At 33.0% G+C, this 22,145-nt stretch overlaps 2 protein-coding genes across 13 annotated transcripts; both read right to left on the bottom strand.

Moving 5' to 3' along the window:
- Positions 1-439: 439 nt before the first annotated feature.
- LOC120086580 (uncharacterized) lies at positions 440-4,951 on the bottom strand. 12 transcript variants are annotated; one of them, XR_016531929.1, is made up of 6 exons: positions 3,603-3,873; positions 2,867-2,936; positions 2,049-2,162; positions 1,287-1,391; positions 1,020-1,123; positions 440-841 (listed from the first exon to the last, which is right to left on the bottom strand). XR_016531929.1 is itself a non-coding variant. In XM_090317503.1 (5 exons), the coding sequence occupies exons 2-5, from the start codon at positions 2,927-2,929 to the stop codon at positions 1,076-1,078; spliced, it is 330 nt and encodes a 109-aa protein (XP_090173629.1). In that variant the 5' UTR covers positions 2,930-2,936; positions 3,603-3,873; the 3' UTR covers positions 843-1,075. The 12 variants fall into 12 exon arrangements, 1 of the variants encoding a protein (XP_090173629.1); XR_016531932.1 differs by lacking the exon at positions 440-841 and adding an exon at positions 4,855-4,951 and having other exon boundaries at positions 843-1,391; positions 3,603-3,643; XR_005484262.2 differs by lacking the exon at positions 440-841 and adding an exon at positions 4,855-4,951 and having other exon boundaries at positions 843-1,391; positions 2,258-2,936; positions 3,603-3,643.
- Positions 4,952-13,879: 8,928 nt separating this feature from the next.
- Positions 13,880-20,786, bottom strand: LOC120086030 (GPI transamidase component PIG-S-like protein). Its single transcript, XM_039042430.2, has 13 exons — positions 20,400-20,786; positions 19,638-20,331; positions 19,070-19,154; positions 18,846-18,935; positions 18,468-18,541; positions 17,496-17,580; positions 17,330-17,419; positions 17,121-17,251; positions 16,755-16,836; positions 16,593-16,640; positions 15,085-15,157; positions 14,860-14,963; positions 13,880-14,213 (listed from the first exon to the last, which is right to left on the bottom strand). The coding sequence occupies exons 1-13, from the start codon at positions 20,560-20,562 to the stop codon at positions 14,097-14,099; spliced, it is 1,836 nt and encodes a 611-aa protein (XP_038898358.1). The 5' UTR covers positions 20,563-20,786; the 3' UTR covers positions 13,880-14,096.
- Positions 20,787-22,145: the final 1,359 nt, after the last annotated feature.

Here is a 22,145-nt window from a genome sequence, read left to right on the forward strand (position 1 = left end):
TTCACACATTTGTGAAAACATAATTTATGCTAAAGATTTGAAAAAGTACGTAATAATTTAATATAATATTTAGTAAACATAACCAAATTTGGAAAAAATTTGAAAATAATATAAGATGTGATATAAGATTTGAGAAAATTACATTAAAAAATGGCAAATCTCAGTGTATAATCAAACGAAATGTACCAAAAAGACCCAAAACAATCAATAAGTTTTTTTTAAAATAATAATTTTTTAACTAATTCTCGGTGGTCAATTTCACCCAAGATAATCGAGAAAAACTATTTTTATTCATTTTTAAAAAAGTGCTCGTTTTATAAGGTGAAAATCTAAACGTGCTATTATTGACAATTTCCCTATCTAACTACTATTTTCTCGAGTTGTTTCACGTATCAACAAAACAATATCGTATATATTTTTAATACACACATATGATGGCAAAAACATTGGTTTCATTGAGAACAAAGAAAGAAAACTACAACTGCAATAGGATGCACCATTTGAAAGGGGGATGGAAGAGCATCTCCTCCATCATTCAAGAACACTTGAAACCAAGCCCAGCTAGCACTAAAAGTCTCAAGAAAACAGGATCATCAAATAGAAGAAATACAATCATGTCATCCAAATCCTCTACTGTGCTGTGCCCTTGCAAGAAGTACACCTACTGTAAACCCAACAAAGAAAAGGAAGGATCTAATGATATGATTCATGCTGTTAACTCTCTCCAGCAAACGATTGACCACTGCAGATCTAACAATATCTCCATTATATTAGAACTTATAGTTCCAATTATCACTTTACCAAAAGTTGAAGTTCAATACCTCACCCTGCAATTATTTAACTTAAAAGGGACAGAGCTAGTTTTAGTTGTCAGCTAACATAAGAGGAAAATGGATAATAACATCAAATGTAATAGCAAAAACTCAACAGAACAGTACATATCTTAGTCATTATGCATTAGTCATTCAATAATTCTATACATTCATTCAATGGAATGCTAAGATAGGCACATTCATTACCTGTTAGACTCTAAATTCTTGACCGGAATTTCTTACTCCTCGGAGTACATCTAACTCTAGACTTCTTGTTTGAAACTACTCCTTTTTCCAATCCTGGCAATGCACTGCATGCACTCGAAACTTCTGACTCAGAAACTTCATCTTTTTTTTTTTTTTTTAACAACGCTTATAAACTTTTTCTATTCCCACTTTAGGTGCTTGCGCCTTTGATCTTGAAGATGGTTTAGGTTTTTGAAAATACTGAGTGGGCGTGATAAATCTACCTACCCCTCGAACTTGTCCACGATGATCTGGGGTACCCAATGTTAGTGATAACACCTCCGTAGTTGATTTGGCATCACAATTATGAGCTTGGGCAGCCAATATCTCATCCTAAACGTGAAGGGAAAATATAAAAAAGAAAGTTAAATCCTATTTTGGTTCCTGAATTTTTAACCTTGTTTTATTTTTGTTCCTAAACTTTCAAAAACGTTCATTTTAGTCCCTGAACTTTTAAAAAGCTTTTATTTTAAACTCTACTCTTAATATTAAGTTGACATTTTAAAGATGAAATTTGTTGAGGAATGAAATTGCATCTAGTATGGATTGAGCAAGATGAAGGTAAAGTGAAATATCAACAACCAACGTGCTAAAATAGTGAACGGCCAAAATTTTAGATGCAAAATGACCTTTGAGATATCCTATAGAAAATCACTTTATCACCTAATTTAAAATTGAAACCCTAGATTTTTTTCAACATAACCGACTTATTTGACAACATAGTCATCCAAAAATATAAGTTATTTCACCATTATATTTAAGACTTAATAGAATTTTAATAATAGAGACTAAAATAAGCACTTTTTAAAAGTTCAAAGACTATAATTGGACATTTTTTAAAGCTTAGGGACTAAAATAGAACAAGATTCAAAGTTCAAGGACCAAAATAGAACAAGATTCAAAGTTCATGACCAGAACAGAATTTAAACAAAAAAAGAATGAGTAAACAATATGATGAATGCAACAAAACAAAAAAGTCTAAATACTCACTAGACGAGTCACACTTCTTGAGTTTGTTTGATCAACAATCATTCCTTCATTATTCATTCGAGCACTCTTCCATAGAATGCATCGTTCATTTGAGTTTTCACCAGATGACTTTTTCTGAAAACAAAATGAGATAAATTTAATAAATATAGCATTTAAGAACAAGAGAATTATTAGAACAAGATCATTGAAGTGGGTTAAATATCATTTACCAGCTCTTCAGCTAAATTGGCATATCCTTTTCATGACATTCGATGATTATATATGTGTTTCCCTCGCATTGCTTGGTTCTTTTGCCTCAACCTCTTCATAAATTATTGAAGAAATTTTTATAGATTATTAACCTTTACCTCAAATTCTTCATTAAGTCTAGAATTGACCAAAGTATTCCAGTGTTCTTGTTCAACGTGGGAATACAGTTTTGGAGGAGACTTCAAACTTTCCAGGTTATCTTTATAAGGCAACACATATTTCTTTTTTTTTCTTTTCTTGTTCTTTTTTTTTTTTTTTTACATCAGTAGTGTCCAAGCCAGCTTACGCGCATCTTGACTAATCTCACGGGACAACCTACCTGACCCTACAATATTTGGGTGTCAACATAGGATATTAAATCCTAGGTAGGTAGCCACCATGAATTGAACCATGATCCCTTGGCCCTTTGGTCTTTTTTTGATATTCCCACTACCAGTAAGCCAACCCATGATGGTTAAGGCATCACATATTTCGTTGTCAACATACTCGATGACTTTCCTTTGACCTACACTACTATCACGAGTGATCTCATGCATAACAGTAGGTCCACAACATCTTTTCTTGGTCACCTCTTTTGTAGGGGCATCTCTAGAATCTTCTCCATCTACACTATTATTCTGCATATCATCCATCTATTATCTATGCAAATAAACCAAAACCATTTAAACATTTAGTATGAAAGTAAAAAGAAACAAAGAAAGCAAGAGATTATAAGAAAGAAAAACAGAGAGCCAATACAAACAAGAACACAATCTTCATAAAGACAAAAGTAAATCTCTTTGTAAAATAGAATATTTCACTCATATTCTTCTATCGAGATTTCTAAATCATTATTTATATAAAAGATTTAAAGTCCTTATATATAATATTACACTTTTGTGTTGAACTGTTGATTAAAAAGAAAGAGGAAAAGGGTCAAGAATAATGTAATAGATGACTTGAAATAATGAAACTAAAGGAAATTTTCAACTAAAGTATAAAACAATATATGATATAATCATATAAAGAACATGAGAATGATCAAAAGGAAAATTTGGGTAGTAAATTGAAGCTTTAAATTAACATATTGTAGAAACTAATCAAAAACTTGAGTTATAGATAGAGATAGATACACACACACGCCTATTGAAAAGTATAGATAATTTCTTCCCTCATACAAATCATGATTTATTAATAAAACTAGTATTATTAAATTAGGCTTTGAATCGTGACTAGAATTATTACAAAATTCACAAGAAGAAATTATAAATTCTTTAGAAAATAAATAAAATTAGTATTGTTGCATACGAAAAAGAAAAGGCATACCTAAATTCTTCTTGCACTTATGCAACAGCAATGGAAGGGGTCTGCAAATTAAGAGGGAAAAAATATCAGACAATACACCAATAGCAGATATCCATTGAAGGATGAGAACTAAGAACTGGGGTGGGCATGAATAATTTAATTATGATGTTTGGAGGATTAACACTAGTAGAAGAAAGTGAAGAGGCAAACCCCACCCCACCCCACAACAAGATAATATAAGATTCCACTAGAACTAGAATGAACAACTGGGTGTGAAGAGTCAAAAGAATATAATTATAATAAATACTAGAATGACTTACTCAAATGATATGTCACAAAAATAAGGTCGGTATAGAGGGGGAAAAGTCAGAGGATTTTGCAGTGTGCGAACGAAGGGAGGGAAAATGAGAGGACACAAAAGAAAAAGTATACTAGGGAGAACTGAGATATTGTCCATTTTGAACAAAAGTCCTCGTAGCTATGCTTTTAGTTTCATCCAAATAGTATCATATCAATAGAGATAGTTGCAAAACCGATAAATTAAAGTTGTGATGATGGGATATGTTAAAAAATCAATGTAATTGTATCAGGAAAGGAAAAAGGATGATTGTTGTGTCGGGTCATTTGAATTGATTATTCAAGAAACTAAACTTTCAATGAGAACAGTGAAGAATGTACCAGGCATAAAAAAAACAAGCCTAGAAAATGAATCGCAAAGCCCAAAACTAACTAGAATAAAGGATTCCAATTTATAAGTGGTCTAAATTAAAAGAGTAACCACACTCATTGATGTGCTAGTCCTCTTGCAAACAATAATGTAGTTCCTACAGTCTGGTTGCTCTTTTAATTTAAACCACATATGGGAAGAGCAACAACAAGAACGGATTCCCAAGACTAACTGGTAACTCCATGAAAGGATTCCAATCCGTAATGTGAGTTGAATTAAAAGAGTAACCACACTCGTTCATCTCTTATTGCATACAATATAGTCAGGCAATGGAAGAGCATCCAGAAGAAAGAATTCCCAAAACTAAGTACAAGGATTTCCAAAACAAACAAATCAATTTGTCTACTCTGGTCAGCTTTTTAAATGCTAAAAAACAAAACCCATTAAGGCCAAATGCTTCTCTACTTTGTCCTATCTATCATTCTGTCTCATAAAGGCACATATTCCTCCCACTTTCTCCCATATCTCGACTTCTCATACACACGCACTGAAAGTAAATCAGAAACTAATTTGAACAAAATTAAGAAGAAGAGAGAGAGCGCGAACCTTAATCGGAAGTCGGAAGACTAAGGGAACTTGAGAACGTGACCGACTTTGAAAATCAATGAGAAAATGCGGAAGCCAAGAGATTTGCGCACTAAATTATTATTATTATTAAAAAAATTGAAAAACACATCAACTCCCTAAACTTTCATGATAGTAATAATTTAATTTATAAATTTTTGTCGATTGAATTTTAGTTTATAACAATTTAATTTCTAAAATTTGAATTTTATAACAATTGAGTACTTGAACTTTAATATGTCTCATTTGATAATCATTTTTTTATTTTTTTTAAATTAAGCTTATGAATATTATTTTCAGCTCCAAATTTCTTCTTTTGTTATCTACTTTTTATCAATGGTTTAAAGAACTAAGCAAAATTTTGAGAACTAAACAAAAGTGGCTTTCAAAAAGTTTTTTTTTTTTTTAATTTGGCTAAGAATGTAATCATAGTACTTAAAAAGATACAAATCATTGTAAGAAATATGAATGAAATATGATTAAGTTTAGAAAAACAAAAACAAAAAACCAAATGGATATCAAACGGAGTCTTTGTACTTTTAAATTCATAACAATTTAGTCCTTTATGTAAACAAATCTAGCAAAATTAGACGTCAATTTTTATTATTTTATGATGTAGACTTTGTATTTGATAAAAAAATATCGAGTCTCTAATTAGTTTATCAATTTATTTAAGCAAGAAATCTCATTAAATCTTAATAATAATTTCTATAATAGAGATTAAATTGTTACAAATCTTAAAGTATAATGACTAAATTGTTACATAGTAAAGCTCAGAGACTAAATCGTTACAAACTAAAGTTTAAATTGTTACTTCTATAAAAATTTAGGGACTAAAAGTAAATTTTAACAAAAAAAAATGGATAAAGTAAAAATTAGGGGGGAAACAAAGGTTTCAATGTCGATGGAAATATCGATGTTTTAATTTTACGAAAATTTCGATGAAAATATCAATAAAATATCAATTTCGATGACATTCTTAAAAATTATAAAAAAGAAAATATTCAAAAAAATAAATTATAATGAATAAATAAACATTTTATGATTTTCACACAAGTTAACATGTCTAATATTTATACTATATTTATAATAATGACATTTTTATGTTTATTTTTTGTGTTTTATGGAAATATTGATTCACCTCTTATTTCAATGTCGAATCTATAGAAACGTGGAAATATCGATGGAAATATACACATGTCGATGAAAATTTAATACTATGAGGGAAACCCAAATTGAAGATCGATATTGGGATTGCAACCAAATAGGAAAGTGTAAGATTTTTTTTTAACAATATTGAGGTGGAGAATTCGAATCTTTTAACATCAAAGTCATAGAACAAATATGTTCAATTTAATAGGTCATTTTATTAGTGGCGATTCAAGATTTTCATTAGGATAAGTATCTGATTTATTTAATTTCCATACAAAAGCATTTAATATGGAATTTTAAGATAGGGGCACTTGCAAAAGGACAAAATAAAATACATTAATTAGCCCATGGCCAAGATTTATTATTTTTGTAAAAATGGTAAAAAGAAGAAAAAAAAGCTCAACTCACCTGATACACTTAATATACACGATATACATTTGATACACTATGGTCTTAGGTTTGATATATCGCTGATACACTTGTGTTTTAGATTTGATACACTCATGTGTTACTTCAAATATTTATTTATTGATGTTTGATATACTACTTTCGTAAATCTAATATATCGTTGATACACTTATATCTTAGGTCTGATACACTCATGTGTTATTCCAAATATCTATTGATTGATGTTTGATACACTCATGTCTTAGATTTGATATAAACTCATGTCTTAGATCTGATATACCGTTGATGTACTTGGAATACTTACCCTTTCAAATCTCACTTTCGATTCCCCTTACCTTTTCTTCTTCCCCATCCCAAAAGATATGAATGGCATAAATTGAAACTTCCTTCTTCAAATTTCAACAAAACAAACACATATCAATTTGATTTCAAACCAACCATAGACTAAATCGATGCAAACCGACGGATGATGTAGCAGTCGATGGCGCTGAAAAAAAAGGAATAATCAAGATTAGCTAGCTGCGTAGCTATGTGCAGTAGCGAACAAAGGAAAGTGGCGTCACGGTCAACAACCAACAAAATATGGCAGTGGGGGGCAGATTGACATGTGTGACACAGATAGAAATGGAGAAGGCAAGAAAGAGTGAGATATTAGGCAAGAGAGTAAATAAAGCTTGCTTTTTTTTATTTATTTATCAGAATGCCTTTATATAGGAAATTACACATGGAAGCAAGATAACAACTTAACAACCTTTACAACAGACTTTCTAACCAATCTTAAGTCTAATACTCTCCCTCAAGATGAAAGGGACATGTCAATGACTCCCATCTTGGATACTAAGGAAAAGAAAGAAAAAGCTGGTAAGGCTTTGGTAAAGACATTAGCTAGCTGCAAATGGGACCTAATTTGAAGCAGTTTGACAATACCATGAAGAATATGATCATGAATGAAATGATAGTCGATTTTTATGTGTTTTATCCACTCATGGAAGACTAGATTTTCTGCAATATGGACAGCAACTTCATTATCATAGTATATTAGGGAATGATGAGCAATAGAGACTGAAAGATCCATGAGAAGCTAAGTAATCCACAATAATTCGCTTGTTGTAGCTGCCAATTCTCGATATTCAGCCTCTGTAGAAGATCTTGGAATAGTGGATTTCTTTTTAGCCTTCCAATTGATGAAAGATTCGCTTAAGAATATACAAAAGCCAGATATAGACTTTCTTGAGTCAGGACATGATCCCCAATCAGCATCAGAATAGGCTTTTAATTGAAATAAAATAATAGGCTTTAACATGATGCCTTGCCCTGAGGATGCCTTCAAGTATCCGAGTAATGATATGACAGCATCAAGATGAGGCTTTCTTGGTTGAGTAACAAATTGGCTAAGCTTAAGGACAACAAAAGATATATCAGATAAGATATAGTCAAGTACAATAAACGTCCAATAAGTCTTCGATACATCGTGGCATTAGATAAAAAGGCTCCATCTTCAAAACTTAGCTTTAAATTTGTATCAAGAGGCAAGGGAGCTAGTTTACATGCTAAAAGACCATGATCCTCCAAAAATTGTAAAACATAGTTGCGTTGTGATAAAACAATACCTTTTGAAGATCTTGCTATTTCCAGCCCCAAGAAATACCAAAGAGATCCTAAAACTTTTAACTTGAAGGTACTGTGAAGATGTTCTTTCAACTCATTCAAAATAGGTAATGAAACACCAGTGATGATTATGTCATCCACATATGCCAATAAGACTATAAATGAATCTCCAAAGCCTCGAATGAACAACGAATAGTCTGACTTAGACTGAGAAAATCCAAGGCAGATGAGAGCTTTTGAAAATTTGTCAAACCACTGTCTAGAGGCTTGTTTCAGCTCATAAATAGACTTGTGTAGACGACAAACTAAATGCTCCCTTTGTTTGTGAACAACATTATGTTTGTATCCCAAGGGTAAGTCCATGTATACTTCTTCAACTAGATCCCCATGTAAAAAAGCATTGTAGACGTCTAGCTGAATCAAGGGCCAATTTTTGGAAACTGCAAGAGTAAGAATAACCTTGACAGTCACAAGTTTGGCAACAGGGGAAAAGGTCTCGATGTAATCAAGCCCCTCTTGTTGTGTATACCCTTTTGCTACTAAACGTGCCTTGTATCGATCAATGTTGCCATCTGTTCTATATTTTACTTTGTATATCCATTTGCATCCAATTGAGTGTTGCCCAGCAGGTAAAGGAACAATGGACCAAGTCTTATTAGTTTCCATTGTGAAGAGCTCATCTTTCATAGCCTTACGCTAGTGTTCATGAGGTACTGCTTGATGATAAAAGGTTGGTTCATAAGTGGCAGAGACATTTAGTACAAAGTTTTTATAAGAAGGGTGCAACTTATCATAGGACAGGGCACTTTGTAGTGGAAATTTAGCAGATGTTTGTATAGGTTGCTTTTGTAATAGCAAGCTACAATGGTAGTCACGAAGGTATGAAGATTGTCTGAGGATTCTTGTAGAACGTCTAGGCTGTGAGGGCTCACTTAGGTTGTTAAGATTGGGAGGATTAGAGAGATGGTTTTTAGCTGCATCATTCATCTCATGAGAATTTTCAACTATATCATTCACCTCAGGATCATTATCAGTTGCAGCACTTATCTCATTATGATCAATAACTGGATCATTCACCTCAAGCACAAAACCACTTGAAGATGGATCAATGGTGCGATCAGACAAACCCCCTGAAAAGTTAAATGATACTGGTAAAACCAAGTCAGAAAAAGGATCAATTACTTTTTCTTGAGAGCTGATCTGATGAAAAGGAAATATGTCTTCATGAAAAACATCTCTAGATATAAAGATCTTCTTATTCTCAATATCATATAGTCAATAACCTTTGACCCTTGTAGGATATCCCAGAAATACAGATACAATGGCTCTTGGTTGAAATTTTGTTTTGTGTGAAGATAAAGTAGATGCAAAACAAAGACAACCAAATATGCAAAGTGAATGATAATCAACATTTTTACCATTTAACTGATAAAAGGGAGTTTGCCAAGATAGAATGTTGGATGGAATTCTATTAATTAAGTAGGATGCAGTCAGTATACATTCTCCCCAAAAAACCATTGGCAACCTAGACTGAAAAAGGAGAGAACGTGCAACATTTAACAAGTGTTGGTGTTTTCTCTCAACTACTGAGTTTTTTTCAGGTCTTTCGACACAAGAAAATTAATGTAGAACTCTTTTGGATGCAAAGAAATCAATGAAAGCTAACTCTGGTGCATTATCATATCGAAAGACCTTAATAGACTGACCATATTAAGTCTCAATAAGTTGGAAAAATCAAGGGACAATAGTAAGAGTCTAAGACTTTTTTTCATAAGAAAAACCCAAGTATATCGAGAATAATCATCAACTATTGTTAAGAAGTATCGATAACATGAGTAGGTTCATGATAGGGCCCCAACTATCACAATGTATGATGTCAAATGCATGAGCAGCAAGTTTATTATTACTTTGAAAAGACAAACGTCTCTGTTTTGCTAATGGACATATTAGACATTTGTTACAAGTATTATCCAATTCAACATGTAAAAGGCCTTTTAATGAATTAAGATGCTTGTAGGATGGATGTTTAAGACGATTATGCCAAGTAAAATAGAATGTATAGTAGTAGAAGAACAAACAAGTTCTGTGGACATAGTGGAATTCAAAATAGGGAGATTCAGTGACTTATCAATCGTAGCTTGCAATATGTATAGCCCTTGCCATTTGTTAGCCTTGTCAATCATTTTTAAAGAGGACTTTTCCTGAATTAGACAATAATCACTACAAAATATAACCATCACTGACAGATGAAAAGTTAAAGCGCTTATGGAAATCAAGGTGAAACAAAATGTTGGTATGTATAAAACATTCTACAATATAATCTTTGTATTAACTTGTATATCTCCAATAAATTCAATAGAAATCTAAGACTGATTTGGTAAGAAAACAGTTGCTTCTTGAATAGGACGTAAGGCAGTAAACAAAGGCTATTATAGCATATGTGAGCGAAAGTGCCAGAGTCTATAATCCATTGATCAGAAGAGAGATCAGTGATAGAACAAATACATGCTACATGAGCATTAATATTGGATGATTTTGTTGCAGTGTTGGATGTCTTGGACTTGTTTAAGTGAGATTGAAGTATGGCTAATAAGCCTTGGCACTGCTCAGCTGTAAGAGATGATAGGGAATCAGTAGGCTCTGTCTTTATTGATGACTCAGGAGGTTTATAAAGTCTGTGGCCTAGAGGATATCCATGGAGCTTATAGCAGCGATCCAGAGTATGCCCTTGAAGATTACAATGGGTGCAAACTGGTTTCTCTTTCTTTTTGTGTTGATTGTTGTTGCGAAAACTATTTGAGTTATTATGTGAAGAAGAGCCAGAGGAATTGTTTTTCACAAGAAGGGCAGCGGTTGAAGTTGTTGATGGTGCACTGAGGCTAAGGGATAAGGAAAGGGCTTTTTGATCCACTTCTTGTACAACCAAAGAAAATGTACGGTTGATAGAGGGTTCAGGTTCCTTTAGCAACAACTAAGAGCGAATTGGAGTTGTTTCATTCAAGCCCATAAAGAATGTCATGACATACTCTGTTTTGGAAATAGGTTTGTAAGTTCTTAACTCCTCCACAGGTGCATTTACCATAAGAGCAAGAAGGGCGATTTGAAACCAGTTCATTTCACAGCATTTTCAACTTCGCGTAGTATATAGTAATAAAGTCTTGGTTCTGAGTTAGATTTGAAAGTTCACGTCTGATCTAAAAAACTCTCAGTCGATTCTTACGCTGGTATATTTCTTGAAGATCATAGCAGATTTCTTGTGTGGAATCAGAAAAATTAATACTCACCGAGATTTCTTTAGAAAGGGAATTAAGAATCCAAACAGTAACTACTCCATCGCATATGATCCAAAAGCTGAGTAACTCACCAGAAGGATAAGAAATTTCTCCATTGATGAAGTCGAGCTTGTTCTTGACAGTGAGCCCTATTTTCATCACCTGACTTCATGAATTGTAATTCAATTCCGTGAGAAGATTGGAAACGAGCAAAGACTGGTACTATCTGAAGGATGAAGAAAATAAGAGTTGTATTGTTCAAGAATAGAGGAATTTGGAGCTCAAGTATTGTCCGTGGAGTTTTGAGTTTTTTTTTTTTTTTTTTTTTGAAGAGGTAGGATTTTTATTTCCTGTCATAGCGAAGATGGAGGGGAAAAAACTTTTGGAGGGAAGATTTTATTTGATTTATTGCTCTGATACTATATTAGGCAAGAGAGTAAATAAAGCTGGCTTGTTTTATTTATTTATCAAAATGCCTTTATATAGGCAATTACACATGAAAGCAAGATAACAACTTAATAACCTTTACAATAGACCTTCTAACCAATCTTAAGTCTAATAAGAGACACGAAAAATCCTTCCCTTTTCTTCAAGAATTTCAAAATGGATAGAGAGAAAAATGTCATATATGCAAAATGTAAAAAATAGTGACATGATTTTAATATTCTATTCTTAGTTTGTCGTCCACTACAATTTTCCTTTAAGATATCCATGCCGACGACATCTGTGCACTTTTTACACATTCTTTTATATTTTTCTTTCGTGAGTCTTTTTATTTTACATTTTTATTTTTGTCAGTGTAATTTATTATTCATTCATGCACTAACAAATGACCATATGCAAATCAACCATACTTATATTTTATATTTTTAAGCAATATATAACATTTTATATTTTACATTTTGTATCTAAAATAAACTCCAGTTAAATGAAATAAAATCTCATTTTATTTTTATTGAAATTTAAAATCAAATATGTTTTTTATTATGCCTTTCTAATACTTATGTATTTTTCAAGTTTTCCATAAATTTAGTTTTTTGTTTAGAAAGAAATACCAAACTAGTATTATATAAATTTAAATTTTATTAAAATAAGGGTTATTTTTAAATATAGGAAAACAAACCCACTTATTTACAAATCATTATCCATCGGTGATAGACAATAATATTTTATTATATTTATAAATATTTTCAGCAATCTTATAATTTAAACATTTACCCTTACAACATTAGGTAAATCATCTAAATATTAGTAAAAACATCATTAGTTCACTCTTTATCTCCAAATTCATTCCCCACCCCTCAAATTACATGTTATTCCGAATGTGATTAACAATTTTTTTATGTTTTTTTTTCCATGAATCATGTATTACCAGAAAAACAAAAGCAAATTGAATGTTTCTTTAAACAATTTCAAAGGGCTCTAAAATGAAAATATTTGTAACAATAAGAGCTTATTTGAAACCTGCCTTAAATTCAAGGGCAGAACTGGAACTTCTGATATATGTTCCACTATTTTATAAACCATCCCTAGGTCACCTCAACATTTTAATTATTTAAAAAAAAAAAAAAGAAAAGAAAAAAAAGAAAAAAAAAGGGAAAAACCAAACCTGACAAACTAGTAGTCCTGAAATAAATTTAAGATTTGGAAGTAAAATTAAAATTTCTAAAAGTTCATTCTTGATAGCTTCTTATGACAATTTTATATAACTTAAGTTTCATTTGAGATTGCTGCAGCTTTTAAAATAATTAGACAAATCAGCTGTGAGAAAAAGTAAAATAGTGTTTGGTAAAATTTACTTTGAAATTAGAAAAAATTAGTCACGATGTTTTATAGATTAATACTAAATTTGTGTAATTTAGACTCCATTTGTAACCATTTTGTTTTTTTTTTTTAAATTTATAGACTCTACTTCTACATCCAAATTTCTTTTTTTTAAAAAAAAAATTACATCTATGGTTTGAATTATCTTTTATATTCATATTTAATTTATATTTTTATTATAATATAATTATTTAAAAATATATATGATTTGAATTGCAACTAATTTTGTTCAATTTAAATTTTTTATAAAGGATTTTTTTTAAAATAATTGTTATAAGAAACTATTTGGAGTAAATAGGAGAAAATAAATTAATGGAACGAAAATTTGAAATAGATAAGAAGATACCAATTTTTTAGGAAAACTAAAATCTAAAAGCTCCCTCGAATAACTTTAATCCTAAAAGTGAATTTGGATAGATTAATAAACAAGATGTTTTACCAAACAACCTAGACAATTAAGATTCTCCCCTAATCTCTTTTTACAATTGCAAAAGTAACCTCAAACGGAACCTTAACTTTCTTTTAATGTTACATTTTTATCTTTAGACTAGTTGGAGTTGAGAACCATTGCTCCCATTTTCAACAATGGATTTTTCAAACAAAATTTTAATACTAAAATAAATATCAAAGAAAAATAACTTTGTACAATATGAACATGGGTATTAATCCCAAAAACTAAGACAAATATCAATTGATACTCTTAAACTTTGAAGGTTCTATCAATTAAAACCCAAAACTAATAATGATATAAATTTAAATCTTAAATTTTCATAAATGAATTAATCTATACTCTTTGGAGATATGCCACAAATATTAGACATCTAATTGTTTGGAACCTAAACTACACATTCAAAAAAAAAAAACCATAATACATCGTTGGGGAACATCCTTAAGTTATAAGGACAACTAAAAATGGAGGGAAGAACTAAGCCAACACAAATTCACCATGATTAAGCTGTGCTAGCTTTGCTTTGGTTCGGCCAAAAAAGCCAAATACTTCTTGTGTTCTTGCTTGTATCTTTTCCACTCTCTCAGTGCAGCCAAAATTACATGCAAAGCAACTGGCAAGAAGAAAGGCTGTCCAAAGAAAAGCAAGCATAACCAATGAGGTTTCAAACAAAATTTTGCCCACAAAACTAAAGCCATTTTCTTTGTAACCCCAAAAAATATGTCACCTATTTTCAAATTAATATTCTGATAAAAGTTACGTCTAAATCAAGAATAATGTTGGACAGATATTAGTGTTTATGAAACCATACAACCTTTTCCATTGCTACATTACATATATTTTGTCTTAACTTTAACAAATTTTAATCATACCCCTAAACTTAGTTCATACCATCAACACTATCAACAAAAGATTGTAATGTCATGTTTTTAACCTATAAAATTTGGCTGAATCAAGATGTGACAGACAACTAAACAAAGTGGCCAACCATGAGCATGCCATGACAACATTCTAGTAATCATGTGACCAGATATTTCTAAAAACGTGTGACACTATCAGCATGTCATGTCAACATTCCAATGATAGTGTTAACGTGATGAGTCTAGAGATTAAATAGAAAGTATTGAAATTTAGAGAAGCAGTTGGAATTTGTTAAGTTTAAAAAACCCGACAACATTATGCTCAAACTAGATAGCCTAAATTTATCATTTAATCTAACATGAACTATAAATACGACAATACTACAAACATAAGTGTAGGTAACAGGGATCATACCGAGTAGACAGCAAAGCAGTGCTCAAATGAAAAATAGCTGACTGACATTATTGATGGGTGAAAGAACGCATCTTCTGCCAGTGATCTTGCTTGCCTGGAAGATACTGATAAGGAAGAGGAACTCAGTTCAGAATTTTAATTAATTCAATCAGAATTACAGTCAACAAATTATCAATTCAAGCTTCAGATACAAATTAACATATCGAGATTAGAGAAGGATCATACTGGCTGCAGCATCAAAAACTCCTGCAGAGGCATTTTTCTGGGCTAAGTTTGCAGCCTCGAGAGAATATTTTACCTGATTGAGACGGAGTAATTCAGATCTCATATTATACCACGGAACACTGCAAGTAGAAGAAAATAAAAAGGGCCACGTCTACATTCCCTTCCCCCCCCCCCCCCCCCCCCCCCCCCCCCCCTCCCAAAAAAAAAAAAAAAAAAACTTGCATTGTTAATTCATTTTTTCCTTTTTATATGCATATTATACGAAACAATTTCATAGATGAATTTCTGAAATGTAATAGGAGAGAAGTCAATCTCCAATCCAAGGGAAGTTTACATAAGCAAGACCTCCAGTTAAACAAAAGAGAAACTATGTTATAATCGTGGCACCAAGTTTTCATTTTCTTTTTTTGGTTGAATACTCCATTTCAAATAGAGGATATCCTTCAAGGACAATGTAGCACGCTGTGTAGCAGTCAACCAGTAAGGACATAATCAAGTCCAAAAAGATCACAGAAAATGGGCATGTGAAAAATGGCTTGCTGTGTGTTTCAGTGAGCATCAACTTCGGGAGATGGCCATCATGGTGTTCTTTTTTGAAATTTGTTGCGAGTATGCAAGCAAGGATGGGAAAGCTCCCAAAGAAAAAAGTTGAACTTTTCCGGGATTTGACCTTCCATATACTTTTGCATGAGATGGTGCTAAAGTTTGGATCTGTGGCCATGATATCTTTTGTGAGACAGTTTGCAGAGAAACACAATTTCCAAAGGCATTAGTCTTTCCTGTGCGTGAAGTGAAAGGTTGAGAGAATCTGGGTCGATACAGCCCACTCTTGGATCTCTGTGTCTAGATGGTTTCCTCTAAAAGCCCCATTGGGTAATAGTCCCAATGGCTTGACCATGTCTCTCAAATGATGGCCTCATTTTTAGGTATGTTCTTAATTTCATTACCGATCCATAGGCCTTTCAAAAGAGAGGTGTTGCATCCATCACAAATATGGGTGATTTTTTCTGTAGACGAGATCTTTTTGGGCAAAAGACGTCCCCGTGGTCCTCTTGACAAATAAAGCAGAAACTTCTGTTACTTGGATACGTATTCCCCCCCACACACACAAAGAAAGAGATGCGATTTGTTTTTCTCCCCTGTTTGGTTATTGTGCGAGGGGACTAGGGAAAAGGCAAGGTTTAAGTTTTAAACTTCCGGGATGGAAAGTACTCTCTTTTCTGGCAATGACCAATTATTGAGTATGAACTACAGAGCTCACTAGGTTTCAGAGGAAAGAAAGAATAACATTCAGGCTGGAAAACACCACTAAAAAACATTTAAGAAAATAATTTTGGGGAAACTTGAGGAAGGTCATTGCTCAGAATACCAACATCATACCAACAAAGTTTGGAAATTTAATATATAGCTCAAGCATTTAGAGATTAGTAAAAGAATCTAGTGCAAGTAAGCCAATCAGTCCAGAAAAGAGACTTAAAAAAAGATTTACAGACAAGCAAAAAGAGTACCTGTTTTCCAATCTCATCAATGATAATCATCCTCGGCAGTGATTGAACCTGCGCAACAAAGCAATCAAAGTTTGAAAAAATTAAATAAATAAATGAAGGGATCAAGAACCACGCTAAATTTTAGGATCCTAATTTGAAATCAACCAAGAATCCAGTACATACCAATTTAGAAAGAGATCCAAGAGATGAAGCACATGAATGAAGATTAAAACATGAATGCTGCCTTGATAGAAAATCCATTTCCCTACAGATGGATCAATCATATAAATACATATATTTGACATAGAGAGTATTGCAGACATTGCAAGGCTCACAAGAACAAAGGAGCTTCGTGAGACTAGTGGTGTACATTGAAAAAACTTGAACTCTAATAACAAAATATAATTTGTTTGCAACGGAAATATGATATCAGGAAACCATCACTAAGAGCTAGAATAATGCAATTAGTAAGATAAGTTTTGACAGCTGGGATTGATTCTAAAACTTATTAAAACATATAAAAGTGGAAAAAACAGATCTTTTCCTAACCATTCTGTAAAGCCTTTCTGACTAGTTAAAATGTTGAATGTGCCCGATACACCACCATGTTGGGGATTAGACTTTAGACCAAAAAGTTGCCGAAATTGCCCCAGGAAAACTTCAACGATTTTCTCCAGCTCCTAGTCCAGAATATATATGATCAATCATCAGAAAATTAGATAGAATACAGAAGTTGGTAGATAACATCAACATCTTACCGGATATGAAATCATGTGCCTATGGTGTTGCTTACTTTCACGGTCTTTCAAGCAGCCTTTAGGGTTCCAAACAATTACGCCTCCCCACGTCTGCAAGATGGCATAATTTGTAATTGAATGTGTAAGCAGGAAAAATCATGTGTAAGCAGGAAAAAGAATGTCATACAGGAGATATAAACCCATTTGTTTCTGAAATCTGGCCATCAGGAAGCTGTAAAAGAAGAGGGCACTCCCTTGCTGATGGTATATATCTGACAGCAAAAAGAAAATGGACAATGAAAAAAAAGTTGATTAGGATTGCTAATATAAATGGGCAGAAACAGATTAGCAGTTTTTCACCACAGAAAATACTCCCAGGTTCCTTAAAAATAACACAACTTATCCTTAATTGAGCTTTCCGTTAAAACTTGTGAAGCCACTAACATATTCTTTCAACAAATCAAACTCAACAAGAACCAGCATCGCTATATGAAAATGATAGATATCTTTACAAGATAGAAATTGCTTTCAAGAATAAACTACATTGATAGCCAAGTCAAGGGGGCTACTGTCTCTCCCAAAACTACCAACTGCTACTTACAGAAAATACAGCCTACTTTCCCACTAAACTTCCTCTTACTCATCTAAAGTAACAAAGTTACACTTAACACATAATGTTCTAAAACATTTAATAATTATAAATAGCTAATTAGGGGGTGTTTGGAGTAAGGAGTGGAATAGTGAGGAATAAGGAGTTATGAAGTCTAAGGAGTTGTGAACTCCTGGGGCCCAAGTGTAAGGAGTTCATACGATATAAAATTGACGTTTTTTTCGTAGTAGGACCCACCCACTCCTTGAGCAAACAAAGAGTGGAGTTCACAAACTCCTACTTCCCAACTTCTTGGGCCAAACACGCCCTTCAGGAGGCATCCTAATTCTTATGTAGTCTTTCTAGCCTTCTAACATATATTTGAGCTATCAAAGGCCTAACAGAAAACTGGGGAGTTTTCAATAGTCAGATAGAGTATGTTTGTATAATAGTGGACAATCAAGGACAATGAGCCTTCTCAACATAGCTATAGCCCAAGAGCTTGACACAATTGGTTTCTTAGATTGATTAAAAATCAATAAAAAGTGTGATATGAGTTAAAGGTTGTACACCACAAAATGCAATATCTTTGACCTCCCGCCTGCTGCAATTGAAGTATCCAAATGCCACTCATTTGAATTCACCTATTAGATTTTAAGAAATAAGATGATGCGTTAAAATAAATAAATAAATAAAATGGAGGATGAGACAAACTCCTATATCTCTAGACTGGATGAAATTGAAAAATGGCACAACCGTGTGTAGTGTACGAATCAGGCTCAGGCAAAGCAAGTAAACAAATAGAGTCATTTAAATGCAATAAGAATTACTATAATGTTAAACCTGATAGCCGGAGGGATAAAGTCACCTACAAGCATCTAATTTTTTTTTTTTTTCCCTTTGGAGGTGGGGGAGAGGGTAATAAACTAAAAACTAAAAGAACCGTACAAAAAAGGGAAGATCTTTAGTATTGAAGATGTAGCTTTCCTGCTCGTCGTCCCAGTAAGAAAAGGAGGAGGTTGGCGTATGATATAAAACCTGGCCAGTGATTAGCAATTGGATTAGATTGAATACCTTTTACATGTATTTTCAAGGCTTCTGGAAAATATTGAATTAATTGAAAAAAAGAGAGTGAATGAACTGACAATAAGCAATCCATGAGGACATCATACCTGACTCTCAACCGAGATATTTGCTACTGGTGCTAACTCCTCGATTAAAGGTTTCAATAGAACTTCATCTACCGTCTGAAAATCCCTACAAAACAACAGAGAATCATAATAGACAGACTGCAAAAAACAATGTATGTAAATTGCCTATATCTAGGAATATAATTTTTAACCGCAGAAACAAAAAATATCTTTTAACATCAAGTAAGTCTCTGATATTGGGATTTTTTAGGAATAGAAATAACTATTAAAGCTTCTAGATTGGAATGGAGTCAATGGACTGCAAGCATCAAGAAGTCAATTCAAATCCATTCTAGCTATAGCTTTCTAAGGATGAACAGAGAATCAAGATGCAATTTGCATGAAATATTCCCCACGAATCGTAAGCAAAACTGCAAAATTGTTATATTCTCAAAACGGTCTATTGTAATCAGAAGTTACTATTCAACACTGAAGCTATTCCAAAAATCATAACCATAACATGCCTAAAGAATAACTTCTATGTCATAATGATAGTATGAGCAACAAGCATTCAGCCCAAAGAAAGAAGGTAGTAAAGAGAGCAACATACCAGTCATATATCCAATCATCTGGATCTGCATTCAACAAATTAAAAGAAAGAAAAATCTTTCCATCAGCACCAACTGGCATAAACTCCCCAGGAATTAATCCATCCTCCCTTCCACCATTACCAAACAACTTCACAAAAGTTTCCGCTACTTTCAATATGGCTTCGGCCTCTGAAACCCTCCCAACAATCCAACCATGACGATATTTTCCAATGGTAGCCTCAACATTCTCGTCCCCGTTCATCACCACTACACTATAAACTTTCCCACCAGAAGCTGACCTCGAACAACCACCCAGAGCAACCTCCAAGAAATCATCGGTACTATGAAGACCATTTTCCAAAGAAGCAGCAAAATTAGAAGCACTGAGAGCTCCACACCGCCAAGAACACGAAGATGCGTCAGTGCGTGTCTGTGAGCAATCAGAACCCGATTCTATAACTACAGAGATAGCGAAGTTGTTGTTGCAACTGCCACAAAGTGAAGATTTAGAAGATAGTTTAGTCATCTCATGGAAGAGTGATGATTTTAGCTGCTCAGCTGTAGAGGCCATGGAATCAAATCCAATAAATATAACCCGAAAAGTACAGGGAAATTGCAACGGTGACGATTCTATATGAGAAGAGAGGGCATCGATGTCCCTGAACGGAAGTGGAGCGCGGTAGATTTCGACGGATTTCCATAGAAATGGAAGACCTGCAAAAGAAAATCGTCAATGAGATACTAACAATCAATCACGTGTTCCCGAGAGAGAGAGAGCGGACCTAAGAGAAAAGAGGAGAAGACGGAGATGGTAAGAATTAGACGCTTGAATCCAGGCTTAGTCTTCCGCATGGTTTTGGGATCAAAAGCGAACTGTGAAAGTCCGGCTTCCGATGATCCGGAGTCAAGTTGTGGAGGTTTCGAAGGTTCTGAGATTTCCGCCATTGCTGAATCAGACGGAAGCTCGGGGGGTTTACTGAGGTGCAGATGCAACTAAAAGCTCATTCATAAACGGTTTTCCACTATGGCAATGGTGATAAAGGGAGGAGAAAGAAATCAAAGACAGAGCGAACTTGAGCCTGCTAGAAAAATGGAAGATGGTCGAAATAGAGAGGGGAAATTTGTATGGATGGCCCTATTTAGAGTCATTCGAAATTCGGACTCGCTTTAAAAATACGTTCGAAATTTGACCTTATATCTACGTCATTCACATGTGAAAGTATCATTTTAACTTCAAAACGCACGCAAAGTCAGATGCAACCTGGATTTCTCACTCTTCTCTCTCGTTCCTCTCGTTCATTCATCACATTCCCGAATTCACGTTGCTCTCTTTGATTTTTTTCCTTGATTTGATTTGCTTCTTCCTCGTGTCAATTTTGGAAGAATGATTCACTCTCGCTGGAAATCAACAAGAATAAGAAAATAAAGAAAGAAAAAAAGAGTGATGTCGAAAAAGAAAAAAGAAAATCACTCTAAATAAAAGAAATCACTGGAAAAAAAAGGCAGAAAAAATGGAAAAAAAATCTGCAAAAGAAAAAGGAAGAAGGAAGAAGGGTTAAAATGGTAAATTTATAAGATCATGATACCAATTTCCTAATATAGAAAATTAAAACAATAATCTTATTTTTTATTGTTTCACCCAACAAAATTAAAGTTTTCAATTCATTTGCTTATTTTAAAATTTAGTAATTAATTTTTTTCTTTTTAATTTTAGATGTCATACGGTTTTTTTTTTTTTTGACCTTTTCACAATTATGATAGCATTTATAAGTTTTAAATTTACTAATTTGATTTTTTTTAAGTAAAGGATAGACTAATTGATAGTTTAATTAAATATCTAAAAATATTAATATATTTCTCTCTATAGGGGTGAAAATGTTATATATCATAATTTATTTTCATTTCTTGTGAGTATCCAAACAAGAAAATTTGATTCGTGTGATTTCGAATTAATTTAGTTCCAAATGCAAATAGTAGTTTGAAATCGATTCCTTCGTTTAAAATCCTGAAATTTGAAATCTTGTTCGTCGAAATTCTAACGCTAAATGGAATATTAAGGATTTGTTTTTAGTTACTGATGTCAGATTTGAGCGAACTTCTCAAAAACGAAACTTTGCGCATATTGAACTTTTTTTATTGTCTCGCTCTCTTCTTCTCTCTATAGGGGTGAAAATGTTATATATCATAATTTATTTTCATTTCTTGTGAGTATCCAAACAAGAAAATTTGATTCGTGTGATTTCGAATTAATTTAGTTCCAAATGCAAATAGTAGTTTGAAATCGATTCCTTCGTTTAAAATCCTGAAATTTGAAATCTTGTTCGTCGAAATTCTAACGCTAAATGGAATATTAAGGATTTGTTTTTAGTTACTGATGTCAGATTTGAGCGAACTTCCCAAAAACGAAACTTTGCGCATATTGAACTTTTTTTATTATCTCGCTCTCTTCTTCTCTCTATCTCTTCTTTCTCGCTCTCTCGCTCTCATCTTACACTCTCTTGCTTTTATCTTTCTCACTCTCACTCACT

This window comes from Benincasa hispida, chromosome 9 (genome assembly GCF_027475165.1).
Source record: "Benincasa hispida cultivar pf3 chromosome 9, pf3_genome.v1.1, whole genome shotgun sequence".
NCBI classification, from domain to species: domain Eukaryota; kingdom Viridiplantae; phylum Streptophyta; class Magnoliopsida; order Cucurbitales; family Cucurbitaceae; genus Benincasa; species Benincasa hispida.